We start from the raw sequence: 19,929 nt of genomic DNA on the forward strand, positions 1-19,929 counted from the left end.
TTGGCAAATCCGTGTCAGAAAAGAAGGAAAGTTGGAGGGGAATGGGATAAATTTTGCCTAGACTGCTATATCACATGCTCAATAATGTTCAATGATTGTGATTAATCCGGTCGCAGACCCAAGTCTATGCAAGAATTGCCAGGGAACTTCACATTGGCAACTGGCCTCTGTCAATTATAAGACCAGAAATCTGGAGGAAAAGAAAAGCCAAGGCCACATCTAGCCTTACATAATATGGGCTAAAAAAAATTGTAGCCTCACAGAAATTCCCAACACTGAACCCCATCCAACTTGCACACAACATGGACGACAAGATGACACAAGTATGGACACGATCTCATTCTACGATTGGTCAAGTTCTACAATGTTAGCAGAAGAATCAACTCATCTGATAAATATTAGCAAATTGAGCTGCATATTGTTGATGAGATAGTTCAGCCTAATCTTCCACATTGGTCGAAAAGTATAAATGTCAGGCATCTGAAAACAACTACAACATTGGTAGTCGCAATTTGTGAAGAGAAATCTACACTGATCAATAAAACTAGATCACCTATTTCTTTCCATCATACTCCTTACCCGTTGCAGGATACGGACAAACTCATAAAACAATGAGAAATCGAAACCTGGTAAATTCTCGCCATCTGCAGCCGACTTCTGACTAGTAGAGAGAATGCATGGGTTCTGACAAATGAGGAGGTCAAAACCTCCAAACTTAGCAAACAAGTTCTCAAGCTTGCTAGTGGTCAGCCTCTGTATGTCGTCAATCTGCATCAATTCCCCAGTTTGCTCAGTATTACACCACCATCGCTTTAGAATTCTACGTCTTGTTTCAGAGGTCTCTATGGAGACTACACCTTTCAAACGGATGCCAAGCCGATGCAAAGCTACCTCAGCTCCACCGATTCCACTGAAAAAGGATAGCACAGTCAGTCCATCAGGGAACATTGACTTTAACACTGATAGATGATACCCTAACACATCTGTCTGGATACAGTGCCTCAAAGATTCTAGTCTCTCATTTAAGTTAATGTCATCGAAGTGAGTATGATTTAGCGGGTAGCCAAGGATGGATTCCAAATGTCGAGGCTCTACAGGTGCCAGTTTGTATTGACCAATCCAAATAAGGTTTCGTGATCGACAATGATGAAGGATATCCCTTTGCTGTTCAGATGAAAGCAACCCACGCGAATCTGTCAGAATTCTACCAAGTCTATCGCACAAAGGCGACAGGCCACTTGTTTCAGGATTAATGCAGCTCAACTGTTTCCGCGTATCCCATGATGGCCACCATCTTTTTGTATGGGGTATTGCATCCTCGATGGTCATTGGCGGCTTGGGTAGGATATGGAATCTATTTTCAGTTGGAAGGTTGTGCACGTAGCCTTCCTTCCTAGTCAATGCGGAAAAGTACTGACTATTCACAAATTCAGGCTCAAGTGCGTACAAGAACTGAGAAATTTTGGCCCAAGACTCCTGAGAAAGGTTGACGACACTCCCATAGAAAAAAAATGGAGGTTTCGCTACCACTTGATTAAGACCTTTGGAAGGATTCAATCCGAATGATTTCTTCGTGATCATTCCAGTGGCGGCTTTTCCTTCCAACCATGTAGATCTGAGGCAAGAGCTAGAATCATCAGTAGACTCCCGCTTTGGCCTTTTCCCCTTACGAATGTCCTCAAAGTCAAATTGCCTAAAGTTAGATTCAACATCTGGAAAGTCATCAAAATTCTCTTCTTTCGGCCTCTTTCCTTGAAGACCATCCCTGTTGAGATTACTAGACTGTGATGAGGCATCTGCACCAAAATCCTCGGTTTTTACAGTTGTGAGACCATGTGAGTTGCTTCTCACATGATTCTTCATCTCTATATCATGATATTCTTCATTCTTTGTGATGTGCCTGTAATTTTCACGGACACAAGAAGAAGAATACTGCACAAAACAAACAAAAACAGTGAGCTCAAATTTCAGAACAGATCAATAATACAAGTTTCCATTGGCATGTCAGTGACCAAGTGATGTTCAGAATCCAAGAATCGATACATTGTCCTCCCCTCATAAACACAATTCTAAACATGCTCTAGTGAAAATAAAAGGCAAGATTTACAAATCCAAAGTTAAGAAAGTTGTGATCTACTTAACTGCATGATGAACATTTAAAAGACAGAATCTTTCTGTTCATTCGTCCAAACAAGGGGGTAAATTTAAACAAAATAAAATGATCATGAGAGAATCAAATCACCTTATCTTTCTGAACAAACTTTCCAGCAAGTGGACCAGCAAGAATCGACTCAGCAAGTTCATCAATTGAAACTTCCGTACCTGAAAGGAGGAAGATGTCTCAATGGTTAGCATGCATATGGGTGACATATGACAGCCAATTTAAAAGTCGGTTTGATTGATACATCAACATTCAACAGGATCAGATACCAGCTGGCTAACAACAAAAACATTAACCTCCTCAATATTGCATCTGGTGTAATCTAAAAGGAAAGAAGAAAAGTATTGAAACATTTTGCTCCCACAAGGGCCAGACAAAATGGTTATCCAATCTTGGATTGGAAGACTAAAGCAAAGTGTCAGTAAATAGGCTCCAGGGGGAAAAAGATACAGAATTGTGCTTTTAGTGCCCATGGTTCTGGATACTTCACACTACCCGAGTCCAGGGAGAGAACTCATACGCTGATAAATAAGATGTGCCCATGAAAGTGACATCCAAATTTTGGTCTAGCATAAAATTCAGACTCAGGCCAGATTTAAGAGAAGCCCATGGATCCCAATCACTAGTTATGAGTTACAACAGATCTTTCAATTTCCACCTACACTATACTCGCATGTCAAAGCATTGAGAGAGCTTTTTTCAAAACCTTTTTTTCCAAATTAAACATGTTTATCATCACCTTACTATTTACTTCAATACTTTCATACACATCATTCACAAAATGCTCACCAAATCTCTCAAATGCAGATGACACTTCATTCTCAGAGAAACCCATTTCAAGCAACCTTAGTGTCTTATCCATAATCCTGAACAATTTCTCATCATTACTCTCCTGCAAAAAAAAAAAATATATATTAAAGAAGCACCAATCAATGCCTAGGAAAAAGAAAAACTGTACTAACTATGTCAGACATGTTGAATGTGATAAAGACACCTAGATCTGCAGCTTTAAATCTCTAAATTCCAACTGGTGGTTTCTACATGGTTCAATAACAACATGATGCCATCATAATCGCAATTGATTTGGTTTGAAGTTGGGCATTATGATACTAAATATAACCATATACAGCAGCATAAATCTATTGAATATACGACTAACAGGGCCAAGCACAGCACTTAAAGAGTGCATTGTATGTGTCAGTGTGCACAACAATGTTGAACTCTTTGCTGTTTAGGGGGAGAGGATGTAGAGTACTCAATACAGCTTTAAAGGGACAAGAATAATGCTTGCGGAGGTCCTTGTTGCACCAAGCACATTCGCTAATCTTCGCCATAAGCATTACATAAAATATTGATAACTATATGGCATAAGAACCATGAAAAGCAATTTCCTACTGTTGAAACAACTTTTCCTTCCACAAACTTATTTCAGAAATGTTCACAAAAGAGTATCAAAATTCGAACTCTCGACCCAAAGTCAATTATCATGTTGAACGACCATTTTTTTTTCCATAACCCTGAGCTGTCAGACAACGTAATCTATATTGTATATATCTTAATGAATACACTGGGCATTTAATCTTGCATAAAACCTTCATCTCAATATTAGCTTCACTGTTATTGGTTCTATCAGTTGTGTCCTTTCTAAACTTTTCAGTTATTTGGGCAGCAACAATGAAGTCCACCATCTCATCGACGGTTGCATTTTCACCTATCAAAACCAAGAAAGAAGTTATCTAAACAAGAAAATAACAAAGGACCAGGAAATATAAGAAGACAAGTGTCATTACTTCCTACAGAAACTGTCCAATTGTCAGGCAAGCTGCATACAAGAACATCTATAAGCAGAAAATGCTCAAGGATGTCATATATCTGGAAACTTACCTTGAACGTGTATGTGAAATGGTAAATGAATATGATTGAAAGAGAAAAAGTGTTCGTCAAATTAGCATCACATTAGCTGAGAACTAATTTAAGTGCTGATGACAAGCTTTTTATTGATAAACCATCTAGGAAGTGCCACAAATTTCAAAGATCCAAGAGTTAAATGGTGCATAATGCAAACATAGGGGAAAGGCGACATCCATGTCTGAAAAGAGTTGAATTCTAGAATTTTGTTTACAGATACACTAGCATCATCGTCCCTTCTGACTCAGGTTAACAATCGCTTGTAATCTCCATGGCAGAGGACACCAAATTACAGTCCTCCAAAAAAGGTATAATCCTTTTTCACACTTTAGACCACAAAAATTGTGTTCATTGGATCTTATTTCCAGTATACTTTTGGTGTGAGGGTAAGCTTCAGATACAGTGGGCATGTGCCACACATACAGGTGCATTGCGTGCGCATCCTGGGTGTGCTTGTGTGGGGGTACACAGGATATAGATACATACAGTATCTATGAAATATAAAGGTTCACGCAAAAATAGATATTGAAGTTGTTTTATTTCTTCTTGACAGGGACTTCAATTAAACCATCGATAGGTGCACTAATATTGAACAATGGGAAAGTGCGGCAGAAGTCCTAGACGTTTTTCCCCTCAGCTAATTGACCCATAATTGTCCAATTTTGGTAAATTGAGTTCTGCAAGTTTAATATTGGTCAATTTGTCTGGGAATGAAAATTTTCCAAAAAGGTTTAGGACTAAACTGACCAAAATTAAATGCTTAGGACTCAATTGACCAACTTAAAATGTTTAGCACTTATTTGCCCTCATCCATAGCACAACATTAACTTCTAATGCACTGACATCAAGAAGAACCTGAAAAGTGAATATTTCTTTTTCACATTGAGACAGCAATATCATGACGTCGAATAAACAGCACAAGAAAGAAAACATAAAGCGACCACAAGACTTTGAGGAAATTTTACACACCAAGCCTAGCAAATGCAAAATCAATATCCTTTGCAGAGAAATGCATCATTTGCAAGGATGCCCTTTTTTCATCATAGACTCCTCCTACAAAGACAGATTCCTGCATGAAAGCAATAACAGAGTTAAAGCAAATTCTATCTAAAAATGTGAATATCATGAATAGAGGCGCATAGCCATGATCACCATACCAGATCACAACAATATGGGAGGGCAAACTAAAGTACCAAGACAGTTGAGAGTGCTTAAAGTACCAGTTCCACAGCAGACTTACATTGTATCACTCAACCATGACATTAATAAGGAAAGAAAATCAGAAGAATCCACTCTAGATGACGATTAAAGATTTTTCTGCAATACATATTAAAAGAAGTAGATAGAGGCCAATTATTACTGCATGGTTTACCTCTTTTGGTTCAATAACTGTTGAAAGTTCTGGATGACTGGTAGCATCATCATCATCATCAAACAAGCTATCCAGAGAATCTGAAGATTCAGACTTCGATTTCTGATTACACTAGATAACACAAAGCATGTCAACTTCAATAGAAGCTGTAACATCTACAGTTTTCTAGAACAGATGATGAACATCATTTTCACATTTCTTCTTAAGAGAATGGAAAATTCTCACCCAAATAAGTGCATGGACAACGACTTCATAAGTCCTGAGATTGAGTCATGTACACAGTACTTCCTTAATTCCATTTACATCACCTTGCTGATTGAACAAGTCAATGGAGACTGGAAATTGATATCTGAGTAAAAGAAGGGACTAATGTCCAGAAGTCTCCAAATAATGTATAGTTGACTCATAATGTACTTTTGGCGGTGCCGCTATCATAAAGTTTCATGTGCTTTTGAGTCAAGCACAGTAATTCAGTAGGGCAGAGTCTAAATCCCATAGACAAACATGCGATGGGACACGAATGGTCGGCCAGGCCAGACTATCGGTCCATAACATGAGCCCAGCATGCCCATTTCTGTGGAAAAGTTCAAGGCCTAAAAGGTATTAGATTGGGAATGTCGTATGCTTCATCCATTCTTTAGAGCTTCTACAAGGACTAGCACTAGCAGATCCTAGAGATTTTCAGACGCTTGTCAGCCCTTCAGCCACCAGGCATCAACGAAAGTCGGCAAACATGCATGTGAACATATGTACACAAGCACGTGGTCTAATCAATCTTTCACAAGATCTTTTCGACTCACAACTGGCATCCTCGGCATTCATTTTTGCACTCATCATCAGAAAGACCAACCTTAAATACTCATTTTCAGCATAATCAATCATTGCTGTATCTTCCTTCAAGCACTTCATAAATCCCGACACAGAATTTAAGCAATTAAAAGAAGTCAATCGCTCCCTCCCTCCCTCTGAGATTGATTATATGCAAGTAATTTCACTGTATTCAGATGCAAAAAACCAATGCAACTGCCAGACAAAAAAACAATCAAGTTTTAAGCCGTTGAGCAAAAGCTAATGCTTTAGAAACTTCCGAAAATAAAGAACACAATTCGAATTTCTCTTTGCTTTACAAAGAACACCACATCATTGAGATGTATATTATGTCACTTACCGAATATCCTATGAGAGTCTCCAGTATCAAGTCAACAGACTCGTCCCCCAGATTCTCACCTATATTACCAAGAAGATGCTCAAGCATCAAAATGTCAGCATAAGTATTCATAGCACAAATCTGGCATGGTCATTAATACATAAAAGAGCAAAAAAGAGACATAAGAACTGATCCAAGGCAAAAGCCTGTAGCATGCTCACAGTATCTAAATCCTTTTTTCTCTATTTTTTTTTTTTTTGATAGAACGTTAGCTCAATCCTTTACCATTGCTCACAAGTACCCAAGAAATTTCAAATAGGATTACACATGAGATTTAGAGTTACATAATCTGACCCTGTACATACCCCTTTCTCTAATTACTTTGTCAACAAGAGATGGTTTGAAGCCCATTCCGATGACAAGCGATCTCAAATTGCTTCCAGATGAACTTGCACCAGCATTCTGTCACCATAAATGGAGTGAAATCATGAATCCCAGTATAGCAAGGGTAGCAGGCAACAAAGAAGCTGAAAACGTAAGAAGATCTAGTGAACAAATACAGTGGATAAAACAGAAACTTGTTAGAGATATGAAAAGGGTAAGGTAGTCTTTGGGGCTTTAGGGCTTTTATTTATTGAGTATTAATGGATAATGCCATACAAAGATTTTCCTTTTTACATGGTATCAGAGCAGATCGTCTCCTCCTTCTCCTTCTCCTTCTCCTCACGTCCTTAGCCACTGTTTCAGATTGTCTTCTTCTTAGATCCGCGACTGCTGGTTCTCGGGTCAGCGACTGGTCCAGATCATCTTGCGCAGCAGGGTCCAGAGCGTCTTCTTCTCGCCAGCAGGGTCGTGATCCTCGGGTCATCCACTCGCACTGCATCTCGTGGGACACAGGTCGCCTGGTCCATCCGACCCTGGTCCCCGCTAACGTGCTGTGGCCCCCCCGATCCTGCGGGTCCCCACAAACCTGATCCTTGTGACTTTTGCTGATCCTCGCAAATCTGGCCGATCCTAGGTTTTTGGTATTGTTACTGATTTTGTGAAGTCATTCGCATGACCAAACTTATGAAATCCTTTTCAGTGTTGGCAATATTCTTATGACTGGATCTGTGAAGTCTTATGGACTTTTCGATAGTCCATTTTGGTGAATTCAATTGTTGATGGTAGGAGGGAGCAAGTTGTTTAGAGTGATGGATTATTAGTATGAAGTGACTTGTTGATGTCATATTTTTCAATTGTGTTGGAGCATTGAATTGTTGAAGTTGAGTTGCTTGAAGGAAAATATTGTGTTAGTTTTCTTATTATTATTGGAGAATGGGTGATCGTGAGAAGAGTACTATGCTAACCGAGGAAGTGTCCTCTTCTTCCAATTGAATTACGGATAGGAAACTTGAGGGTAGTACAAACTTTCAACGATGGAAGAAAATTGTGAAGCTAACTTTGACAGGCAAGAATGAGCATATACACTTGACCGGATCTAAACATAGTAATGATACAATCAAAGAACCGTGAGAGTATTTAGAGGGTGAGTAATGTCAACTTGGCAAATTGCATCGTGTTGGTTACCCACCTCGACTCATTAAACGAGCGGTGTCTCCTTTTTTGTTAATTTATTGAAATATTTTAGCTCCTTGTGATGTCGTTTCCAATTTGGGTTTTAAATACTTTGTTATTTTTGTTGATGACTATTCCTAAGTCACTTGGTTGTACTTAATAAAAAGTCATTCAGAATTGTTTTCTACATTTTGTGCCTTTAATTCTGAAATTCATACTCAGTTTCGTAGGAATATTAAAGTTTTGAGTTCTAACAACGCTAAGAAGTACTTTCTACACCTTTTTCTGACTTTATGATTCCACATGGTATGATCCATGAATCTTTTTATTCTGATACACCACAACAAAATGGTGTAGCTAAAAGGGAGAATAGACATTTATTGGAAATCACTAGGTCCATGTTGTTTGAGATCAAGGTCCCTAAGGCCTTTTGGTCTGATGTTGTCCTAACTACATGCTATATCATTAATCGCATGCCTTCTTCTATTTTGCCAGGTGGTATTCCATTTTCTACATTGTTTCCCAATCAATCTTTGTTTGTCTTACCACCTTGTATTTTTTGTTGTGTCTATTTTGTCTTGGAATATCAAAACTTGATCCCAAGGCCATCAAGTGTATGTTTTTGGGTTATTCTCCTACTCAAAAGGGATCTTGCTATTATTCTCCATCATTGAGGAAGCACTTTATAACCGTTGATGTTTCCTTCTTTGAATCTACTCCCTATCATGAAGTTTCAGCCACTATTTCCAAAGTGGATGAAGACTTACATGTGACCACCATTCAATCAACTACTCCAGCTATTTCACCAATATCTGCACAGGAACCTCCTCCTCTCAAGGTCTATACTCGCTATCCTCGAGTAGCTACTAATCCCCCCCCCCCCCCCAAATTCCTCCTGTCACTACTACGTTGTCTTCAACTCCATATCTACCGTTAGCTGACCCTCTTCTTGTATATGATCTTGATCTTCCTATTGCTCATCGCAAAGGTACACGTGCTTGCACTCAACATTCTATTGCAAATATCTCACACTCTTACGTGTCTCCTTCTTACCAGTCCTTTGTTGCTAGGGGGGCAACAAGATCAAGTTGATCAATATCCTCTGCCAAAGTCCGTAGTTGAGGCATTACAAAGCCTTGGGTGGAAGACAGCTATGGAAGGAGAATTAAAGGCCTTACAGGTTAATCAAACTTGGGACTTGATATCTCTTCCTTCGTGCAAAACCGCTATCGGTTGTCGATGGGTGTGTAACATGAAAGTCAATCCCGATGATTTTCTTGCTCGCTTAAAAACAAGACTTGTTACGAAAGTGTATGCTCAAGTGTATAGGGTTGATTATCTCGACACTTTTCTCTTGTTGCAAAGCTTACATCTGTTCGCTTTTTTTATCTCTCTTGCTGCGACATATAATTAGCCCTTGTTTTAGCTTGATGTAAAGAACACTTTCTTGCATGGTACTATTAATGAAGAGGTGTATATGGAGCAACCTCCGAGGTTTGTTGCTCAAGAGGAGTCTTGTGGACTAGTTTCTAAGTTAAAAAAGTCCTTGTATGGTTTGAAGCGGTTCTCACGAGTGTGGTTTGGAAGATTTTCTAAGGTTTTACTCTCGTTTGAGGTATCTGGATGTGGAGATGATCACTCTTTCTTTGGTAAACAATTCGGGGGAGGCAAGTTGTTCTTGTTTGTGTATGTTGATAATATTATCATCATCGGACATGACTCGGTTGGTATAGTTGAACTAAAACTTTATCTTCAACAACGGTTTCGGACTAAGGACTTGGGAAAGTTGAACAATTTCCTAGGAATGGTGGTGGCATGGACAAAGAAACGTATTGTTCCGTCACAACAAAATTATGTCCTGGATTAGCACACCGAGATAGGTATGTTGGAATCAAAGCCTCTTGATTCACCTATGGTACAAGGAGTTAAACTAGTTGATGATGAAGAGAAACTCTAGATAACCCAGAGAGAGATAGAAAAGCGATAGGTAAATAGAATTATCTCACAATTATTTGAGCAGACATTGCCTTTCCAGTTAGTGTGGTAAGACAATTTCTGTCTTCCCCTCGTACATCTCACTAGGATACGGTTAATCGAATTTTGAGATACTTGAAGAAAGCTCCAGGGAAAGGAATTGTTTCCCAAAACCACGGTCATAGTAGAGTTGAAGATTCCCTCATGCTGATTGGCGGGATCTCCGGACAATAGGAGATCAACTACTAGCTCCTATACCTTGATTGAAGGAAATTTAATGTCATGGAAGAGTAAGAAACAGAGTGTTGTTGCCCGTTCCAGTGCTAATTAAGAATATAGTAGGGGTAAGCATAGGCCGGGTGGGTAGGTTCCGGATCTAAATCTTGAAACCGACCCTGTTATAACTAGTTCCAAATTTTTTAAACCCGAAACTTACCATGTTTGTCCCGAAACCTTTTTTGGAACCTACCCTATTTTTTCAATCCGGTTCCAAGGTCTACTAGAGAACCTATTTTTCTTTTTTTATTTCATTTTTTCTAGCAAAATAATATGAGTAGCAATGAAATGATTCAAAGTAAAAGATGAATAATAAAACTCACTATCCACCAAAAGCAATAATTCCTAATATGTGCAATAGAAATGACAATTCACAAAAAACAAAGGAGGTGAAAAGAGCAAAGCTTTTTTTTTTTTTTAACAGCTGTTAAAAACCGGTTCCAAAACCGGTCCGGTTCCTAGGTTCTTGGAACCGAGACCCAACCCGGGTCCAACCGGTTCCCAAAATTTAGAACCGGTTCCCAAGCCGGTTTGAAGGGAACCGGTTCCCGGACCTATTTTTCGAATAGTCCAATCCGGATTTCGGATAAATCCGGACTGGTTGCACATCCCTAAAATATAGTCATGGCACAAGTGACATGAATTAATGTGGATTCAGCAGCTATTGACAGAGTTAGGCTTTAAAGATTCAGCTCCTATGTCTCCATGGTGTGATAATAAGGCAGCAATACATATAGCTTCCAATCATGTGTTTCATGAGAGAATAAAACACATTGAGGTTGACTATCATTTTATTCTAGAGAAGCTCCAGAGTGGATGATTCTTCCCAGTTATATTAGGACCGGTAACAACTTGCGGACATCTTTATTAAACCTTTGGGTAATGGGAGAATAGAATATATTTGTAACAAAGTGGGCATGATTAATATCTATGCTCCAGCTTGAGGGAAAGTGTTAGAGATATAAAAAGGGTAAAGTAGTCTTTGGGGGTTATTTTGTGTATATAATTACTTTTATTTAATAATATTGTTTAATGACAGAGATCAACCTCAGGGCAGTTCTATAGGAGGGTGGGAGGAGGAAGGAGAGAAGAAGGCCAATTGTGGTTTTAGGATTTTAACCTTGATAATCCCTTGGGAAAGGAGCTGCATTAGCAGCAGCCAGAAAGACATGGTCACAATCAAGTAGAAGTTTGACATTCCATCAAACTTATGTATTTCACCGATTCCTAGAAATGCGTACAAGAATAAAGATGAGCAGCAGCAAAATGGCAAATGAAAAAGGTGCAGGGTGAAGTATTTTTGTAATAGCAAGGCTGTACCCCCATATGCCTCGGATAGATGGTCTGTGGCGGTAACTCCACATCCAAAATCTCAGGCTTCGGCACTACATCTCTGTTTGCTTCATCATCAAAGGTACTATCCACATAATTAGGTAAGTCGCCCTACAAAATGTTAATAAGCCCATACAGCATGAGCAAAATTCAACTCTACCATTCTTGTTGGACCGTCCAGTAAACAATTATGATACTGACCATTTTGAAGTATTCCAGTGGAGGGCAACCTAAATGAAAAGATACTCTTAATCACCACGAGCCACCAAATCTGAGCCTCCTTGAACCCCCTATAACTGAGACCGCAAAATTAGCTTCTTTGTGACACAAAGCAAAATTTCAAAAAAAAAAAAAAAAAAAAAAGGAAAAACTCTCCAAGATGCAAAACAACAAGTCTCGTGCTAGGAATTTAAACAGAGTCATAACCCACCATTTAGCTCTGAAACGTCAATGCAGCCTTTTCAAGAACAAGAAATTTCACTTTTGAATTGCAAATGAAAAGGAAATCCTAACAATTCAGCTGCAAGCAAATATCGTGAAAGTAACTATCACATGCCTAATTCGACAAATTCATCATGCAGGAGTTTTCTGAAAAGCAGTTCGCTCCTCATTTAATTAGGCCAATGCATAAAATTCACGAAAGAACGGACACTCCACTCAACAACAACAACGCGATCAGGAGGGGAAAAAAAAGAACAACTGCAAATTACAGCTTATTTCCGAGCTGATCGAGCCAAAAAACAGATAAACTAATCACACCGAAGCACGAAGAATTGGGGGAAAACGCACGATCAGACAAAGGAAAAGTACAGCGAAAGCCGCGCGCGCCTACAGAATGTAGATGAAATCAAGTACGGGGGAGCATGCCTGGCCGGCGATTTTCACTGGAGCGTTCTGTACGGAGGGCGGCGCGCGGGCGGTGCGGAGGCCCGTCGCGGTGTTCGGTGTTGGGGGGAGGCGGTCTCGAGCTGAGGCCGAAGCGAGACTCGAACTGCGAGAGCGAACGAAAAGTGAGAGGAGCTGCAGCGAGAAATGGTTGCGTCAGCGTTTGAAACGAAACGAGCGAAGCGAACTCACGGAAACCGTCAACAGGTTATTAAAAAAAAAAAAAAAACTTGCTCTGGTTGAGCCTTTATTCTTCTCGAAATTCCTAAAATACCCCTCTAGAGAAAGTGACAGCGAGTTGTACCCCCTGGTAATGTCGTCTTTTCGACTTCACGGGTCCTTGAAAGTCGATCTTACTTTATTTTTTTTTTTTTGGTCAGAAAAGAAACAATTGCAATACCAGAACATTAAGGATCCTCCTCGTAAGAAAAGCCGAAGTCGATCTTACTTCATATAGGTAGTAATTTAATTTTTTTACTTCTACGAGTCGTAGCTTTACCTGCGATGATCGTAACTCGTTTCCGCTTGTAATTAGTAATTTGCCTTCCTGAGCAGTAGCAAATTCGTCTATAAATAAAGTACGTATCATGAAATCCGTCTATAAAGTCCGCACCTCGAACACGATAACGCTCGATAATTGACAGATAGTATAATGAGATTGTCGAAAATGGTAGTAATCGTGATTAGGGAAAAAGTATCAGAAAAGTCATAAATCTATTAAATTGATGTCAATTTAATTTTAAACTTTTTAATTGTGTCAATTTAGTTTTTAACTTGTTGTCGTAGCTAGCACCGATTGGGATATTTTCTGTTAATATTTTAATAATTCTTAAATAATTTATATTTTATTTCTTATTTCTTTTTTTTTTCTCCTCTTTCCTCCGATGGCCAACACGACCGTTGCCGACGGGGGTGGTCCTCGCCGAGGTGAGAGGTGAGGACATACGTCGGCGAGGCCGGGCGCCGTGGGGGATTACCAAGGCTAGATTTGGCGAGGCCCGGCAAGGTCACCCTCGCCGACCACCAAAAGAAAGAGGAGAAAAAAAAGTAACAAAAAAATCTAAAATTATCAAAATATTATAAAAATGTCCACGCCAGCGCCCCGCTATCCCACATAAACCGATCGATGTTCACATTAACAATACCCAGTCAAAATTAGTCAAAACGACTGAATTGAGTATAGGTTAAAAGGTTTAAGATTAAATTGGCACAATCAAGAACTTTAGAATTAAATTGACAATAATGCAATAGGTTAGGACTTTTCTAATACTTTTCCCTTGTGATTTGTAATTGTCCTTCGAGCCTTTGCAATGACGAGTTAGTGACCACCCTTCGCATGCAGTAATTTACCTTAAAGTCTCGTAAGGTTGATTTCCTATTTTTCGTTACTTTCTATTAAAAGATTGCAGTCAACCTAAATTAATCATAAATCTCGATTTTTCCTACCCAGCAATTTAACTCCATGTTTGTTATCATTCCTTCATTTTCCTTAATCAATAGTAACATGACTAGTAGTAACATTGACAATGTTATATTCAGTAATTTCTGTTAAGTCATCATCTTTGCAAGATTATCCTACGATTGAAATTTTTCCTTCTGACCTGACACTCCAGATTACGAACGGCGGCGGTCTTGCAATTTGCGGTGACTAGATCATAGAGTTACCCTTTATATTATGTCACCGAAAAATAAAAACAAATCATCTTGAATTTAAAAAATTATGAATTCTTCAGTACGACTCCACAAGTCGATGTTTTCAATTTTTTAGAAGGTTTTTGAGAGTTTCGTCGCCATTATCTTGAAATTTTAGAAGTTTTCCAAGTGTCTCTTCGTGTTCGGTCAGAATTCCAGACTCTACTACAGTGATTCCACTATTATCAGTGAACAATAATGAAGTAGTTTCTTCATAGAGAGGGAACAATCGACTACAAAAGTAAATGTCTTGCGCACAACTTCCACCATCATCATCATCGATTTCAACCCGATCCACGTGTCGTTATCGTCTGGCAATCCTCATAGAAATGCACAGAAGCGTCCTCAACATCTTAATGTGAGGACTTAACGTACGGAACTCCTCATTTCCATTGGCTTGAGGTCACCTTGTTCGCCTGTGTGGTTGACTAAGATCAGTTCGTAACATCAGTTCAGCAATTATACAGTCAGATGTGCTTTGAGAGAGAGAGAGAGAGAGAGAGAGAGAGAGGGAATGCGAGAGAGAGGACCTTGAGAGAAGATTCGCACTGAAGAAGCTGCTCCAGAAAAGCTACATCAAGTCAAAACAACTAGTAGATCCAAAAAGTAAGTCCGAAGAAAAGAAAATCTGTTGTATCTTTTGATATATTGTTAGAAAGAAGCTTTAAAGAAGCGAAAGGATTCGTCCCCACATGATTCTGAAGCAAGAACCAACCCCCCACCAAAAAGACCCAGAACATCAATTAGACTTCGGACCAATACAATTTAACTGACAGCAAATGAAACGGTGGCTAATAAAACAACGAGAACAATCTGAAACGGACACTTCAATAGTCAGCAATGATCAGCAATAATCAGGACACTGAATGCATCGGGGCTCATGACAATGGCAACCATGTAGGCATGCTCCTAGAGGGTAAAATTTTTCAAATCGTGAAAATCTGTGTATCATTTTTGCGGACTGCCTTTAGAAGCACCTTCTCTTTCTGCCAGGAGCGCTCTGGGATCAAGTGGAATTGTCCCCACAGTTAAAGAACTCGAAGATTCGTTGAATCCATTAACTTTAACAGGCATTGAACCGACAGTGAGGACTTCTGCTTGCACAGTTTCGACTTTGGCAGCTCCAGAGGCACTGCCCACAGATACCTGATCAGCCTGCTTTGGGTTGATGGTGAGTGAACCAATCTTCAGAGTAGATATTCCATCATCTTTGTGTTCCAACCATTTCTGCTCGTCAGATCTTACATTAGTAGCACTTCCACCAGCATTGCTATTTAGAAAGACCTGCTCAGTATCCGACATAGGATTCTTCCTTGCAATGTTTAAATCTTTCGGCTCAATAACTTTCCCTTCGCGTTGGGGCTCATTGACAATATTAAACAATCTCCGTGGAGCTTCTAAGGTAGGTATGGCAAATGTAGGGTGAAAACTCCTCACTAGTAGCGTAGCTCTCTCTTCCTGCATCATTTTCTGCCGATTTTCGTAGTACATAAAGTCATCCAGCAAAGAAGTCTTCAAGCTATGATTCTTGAATATTTTAAGCATCTCCAGACCCTGCTTATGCATAATCTGCACAAAATTCGTATAGAGAATGAGCACCATGATTTGTTAACAATATCTGACACAGAACTATGGAAAAAAACTTGTAAGAAAATAGGGAATCTACAAGCAACAAAGTTAAGCAGAACAATATGGTCCAGACTAGATGCACATGGCCAGTGGAATGTAAACAAGCAAGTACACCTACAAACAATGCCCTCACCATATATTAAGTACCTCCAGATATATTTTAGCACATTCATTTATCTTTACCGGGATCATTATATGATGACAGGAATTAGCTATGAACAAGAATACAACAAAACATTGAGACCAAGACATGAAACGGGTTAACAAAGGAAGAACAAGAAATTACCCCACAACCTGTGTCACCTGTTATTTGAACAAGAAGAAACGGGGCCACCGACTAGCAGTTTATTGGAAATAAGATATACAGCCAGGGAGAAACCTACTACCTCTTGCGTATCCCTGCTATTAGTGACTGGCTTGTTTTCATTGTTCTCTAAGATGATATGCCTAAAGGCAGTATTTTGCACATCTTTAATGATGTGCCACTTGACAGGAAAGCTGCCACTCCATTTATCTTGTTGCCAAAAGTCCATATCCTTGTGAAAATCCACTGGTCCAAGCATCTCTGCCACGCCACAGAATTGCCCACTGGCATTAACCTGCACAAGGGTTCTAATCAGCACTATGAATAAGAAGTCATGTTAAGGGTCAGGACATTCAGGTAGAAATCTCCTGGAAAAAGCACAAAAAAGAAGAGAATAACAAGTATTAAGACACCTTTGACATTCAAAAAGGAAAACCAAATTGGGAAGTTCTTCAACAGTATAACTTACTGAGAAAAATAAGAAGATAGGGCAGCTTTTAGTTCTCACTGCAGCTATCTTCTGTGCATCGTCATAAGCACTCTGCAGCTTCTTGTTTCCATGGGGAGTAGATGACCAAACACTATACTTTATGCTCTTGTGCACGTCATCCTCACTGTATGACTTTATCACAAAGAACTTGGCATCCTCATAGTCAACAGAGAAATCATCTTTATTATACTGGTCGCCATCAATAATGATGATCCCTTGTTCATTACTATCTCCTGCCTTGGCTGTGTATGCCCTAACAGCCAGCTGACTTTTAGATCTGTTGGTTCGAGGACCCCTATTTTGTTCACCCTGAGCATCTAAAGGGCCACTAGCATTTTCCTGCACTCTGCCAAGATGTAATCTTGGTCGAGGTTTTTCCACTGCACCCCATCCATAAGCACTTGAACCAAAGTCAGAATAACCAACCTTTAGCTGGTTACGGTGAGACGGAACCTTGCCACTAAAGTTATTATCTACATGCTGAATGGTGTTGGATGTGGTTCTACCCTGCACAAAGAGATGACAATTTAGACCAACAAAGACACTGGCAATGCAGGAACATCCTGCAAGGTACTTTTCTCAAATTATGAGCCCGTCATCAGCAAGAAATGACACTTACCTGAAATACTCGTGACGAAGTAGAATTTGAAACACTTGCAGAAGAAACGCTTCCATAGGTGACAGCTGGTTTTCCTTGACCAACATTCTCTCTTGTAACTTCCAAAGGCCTGTTCTGAGAATTCGCTGGATTGGAAGAATTTTTAGTAGAGTTCCTACTGAAGGTTGTTGATGCAGAGCCAACGTTATTTTTTAAACCTCTTGCATCATGTCTAGAGATAGTCCCAGCCCCAGGGTTTGACAAGGCTTCAGGGGAATTGACATCCGGTTGAACAAGAATGGGAATATAGGCAGGTGAAGAAACAGAATTATGATAAGGGGATAAAGGGTAATACTGTTGGGCCCCCACAAATGGGCCTTCAACACCTATCATAGCACCAGGTATGTAAGGGTTGTATGGGTTGTATGGAGACTCTGCATATCCATAGCTAGGCGAATAATATACATAAGGCAAACTTTCAGATTGTACACCCTGCAGCAGCCCAAGCTCAAGTCAGCATATTGTATGAAGAGATAACATTCTAGCTTTAGTCTATTTGTTTCTTACCTTCCCTAACTAAAAGCAGAGCGAACAGGTAGAGTAGGGAGGAGGGAAGAACTTACAGTATATTGGACATCAGGACCATCTATACCAAAAACTCTATTATGGTCCTCCAAATCATTAGGTGTTCCAATTCCTGGACATTAAGAGCAAAAGAAGGTCACACATTAGCAACCATCACAAGTAATGGCAATTGGCATTTAACAAGCAGATGGGTTCCTAAGTCACCTGTACAATAATAACCATAGTTGGCAGTAGGATAATACATCCCCTGATCAACAAGAAACTCAGGGGGTCCTTCATTATACATGCTTTCTACTCGTTCGAATTGTGGACTTGCAATCAGCTGATTTGTTTCAGTATTTTGAATCTGGAAGAAAGAAATAAAAATAAGTAATAAGTAAATGCACAAGAATCCTAAGAACCTTGTCAGATATGAAGGAGTGCATATTATATTAAACAGAACAAACTTATTATCTGACATTTGAATGACAGTAGCAAAAATAAATCTGTCAAGTACAACTACCAGATAAGTTTCTGCATTCCCATGCTCATTGATATTGTGCATATCCATCCCAGAACTGCCACCTGCTTAGCATAAGACAGGTTAAAGAATTAGCACACATTACCTGCCAACAACTTGAACAGCAAAGAAAAGGAGATGAGAATTGACATCTTTAAACAGGCTACTTCACACAATAATAAGGAAACGTGCTAGGAGTAGCTAATTCGCACAAACTTCTACTGAGACAAACAAGCATCAACAGCTGCAACATTTCCCAGAGAAAGATGAACGAGTTCCACCGAATCAGTCATACTCGGTGCCTGGGAAGGAAAGCCCAGCACAAAAGGATACCAGAATACTGAGTTAAGTATCTTGAATTGGAAAAAGCTCATTCCTTCTCAACAAAGTATTCCCACTGAAATCGGAGCCAGTAGATACTTCAGGGTCCAGACTCGTGAGCTAATGCCAAGATTAGCATCATGAATTTATCAGGTTTCGGGAAGCAGATGTAGCCCCATTTGAAATGCCCGTTTGTTTTCACAGCATGAAATAAACCTTCCGATTACACACCAACTATCTCCCAGATTAAGGGAAAAGAACACAAAGAACCAGATGGAACATAGAGAATCAAGGTGAAGAAAAAGACAGAACAAGCATGGAAGGGCCTCCTACTAGCACAATCCAGACAGTAAATACCCATAATAAAGCGCAACTCATATCTGCAATTCGAACCACTTCACAAAGAAAACCACAGAATTCTAACAGCTTACTTCGCTACACAGTCGAGACTCTTACACTGGACCCGAGAATTTGCTCCAAAACCGAGACTAAACAAGCACAAACCTATCAGAATTCGCATCCAACAATCGCCAAAGGTTTTAACATCACTCACAGCACGCTGCGTCAAACAACACTTCCTTACCGAGCTCTCAGAACTCCAATAGAGTTCCCATAAATCCCAAACTAAACCTCCGCCGCAGGAACAGACAACAGCAAGCAAGCAGAAACAGACCAACGCCACGAAAGCAGCTCAGAGAACGCAGAAACACGGAGCCCCCCCCACCTACGCAGGCGTACTCTAGATCCCCCCGCACCGCCAGACAGGAATTCAATCGACCACGTCACGAATTCAAACTCAGGCGTAACGACGGCTGTTGCAATAGTCAAAAGAGGAATTTACCAGAGAGCGGAGGAAAAAGTTGGGGGGGCGGGGCAAAATCAGGCCATGCTCGACCTAGAAGCTCCCTGGAGGCCGGAGATGGAGGAATCGACGAAGATTCGGAGCTTCAGCGACATCTTCCGCCAAAGATTTCCCCGCCGAGAGCAAAACAAAGAACCCTAGGGAATCACCATGAACGCGAGCGCCAAGGAGAGAAGAGAGAGAGAGAGAGAGAGAGAGAGAGATGCCTGAGACGAGTACGGGGAGGTGTGAATGTGTGCGAGAGCACCTTCCCTTTCCCCATCTTTTTCTTTTTTCCTTCTTCTATTTCTTTAATTAAAATAATTAAGATTTTTCTTTTTGCCCTTTTGAAATTTGT

The 19,929-nt window shown here is 39.9% G+C and overlaps 2 protein-coding genes across 10 annotated transcripts; both read right to left on the minus strand.

The window, feature by feature from the left end:
• Nucleotides 1-367: 367 nt before the first annotated feature.
• On the minus strand, nt 368-12,793 carry LOC115747766 (probable inactive DNA (cytosine-5)-methyltransferase DRM3). 8 transcript variants are annotated; one of them, XM_030684046.2, is made up of 11 exons: nt 12,613-12,793; nt 11,929-12,044; nt 11,637-11,838; nt 6,954-7,050; nt 6,610-6,668; nt 5,442-5,552; nt 5,039-5,138; nt 3,760-3,872; nt 2,951-3,053; nt 2,243-2,322; nt 368-1,932 (listed from the first exon to the last, which is right to left on the minus strand). In XM_030684046.2, the coding sequence occupies exons 3-11, from the start codon at nt 11,757-11,759 to the stop codon at nt 550-552; spliced, it is 2,169 nt and encodes a 722-aa protein (XP_030539906.2). In that variant the 5' UTR covers nt 11,760-11,838; nt 11,929-12,044; nt 12,613-12,793; the 3' UTR covers nt 368-549. The 8 variants fall into 8 exon arrangements, with proteins under 8 accessions (XP_030539906.2, XP_030539905.2, XP_030539904.2 ...); XM_030684045.2 differs by having other exon boundaries at nt 11,716-11,838; nt 11,929-12,041; nt 12,613-12,791; XM_030684044.2 differs by having other exon boundaries at nt 11,716-11,838; nt 12,613-12,791.
• A 2,124-nt stretch (nt 12,794-14,917) lies between these two features.
• LOC115747774 (YTH domain-containing protein ECT4) lies at nt 14,918-19,841 on the minus strand. Of its 2 annotated transcripts, none has more exons than XM_030684060.2 (8): nt 19,572-19,841; nt 18,413-18,474; nt 18,115-18,256; nt 17,949-18,022; nt 17,347-17,817; nt 16,707-17,234; nt 16,320-16,532; nt 14,918-15,873 (listed from the first exon to the last, which is right to left on the minus strand). In XM_030684060.2, the coding sequence occupies exons 2-8, from the start codon at nt 18,458-18,460 to the stop codon at nt 15,253-15,255; spliced, it is 2,097 nt and encodes a 698-aa protein (XP_030539920.1). In that variant the 5' UTR covers nt 18,461-18,474; nt 19,572-19,841; the 3' UTR covers nt 14,918-15,252. The 2 variants fall into 2 exon arrangements, with proteins under 2 accessions (XP_030539920.1, XP_030539919.1); XM_030684059.2 differs by having other exon boundaries at nt 18,413-18,479; nt 19,570-19,841.
• Between the last annotated feature and the right edge of the window lie 88 nt (nt 19,842-19,929).

This window comes from Rhodamnia argentea, chromosome 1 (genome assembly GCF_020921035.1).
Source record: "Rhodamnia argentea isolate NSW1041297 chromosome 1, ASM2092103v1, whole genome shotgun sequence".
Classification (NCBI taxonomy): Eukaryota; Viridiplantae; Streptophyta; class Magnoliopsida; order Myrtales; family Myrtaceae; genus Rhodamnia; species Rhodamnia argentea.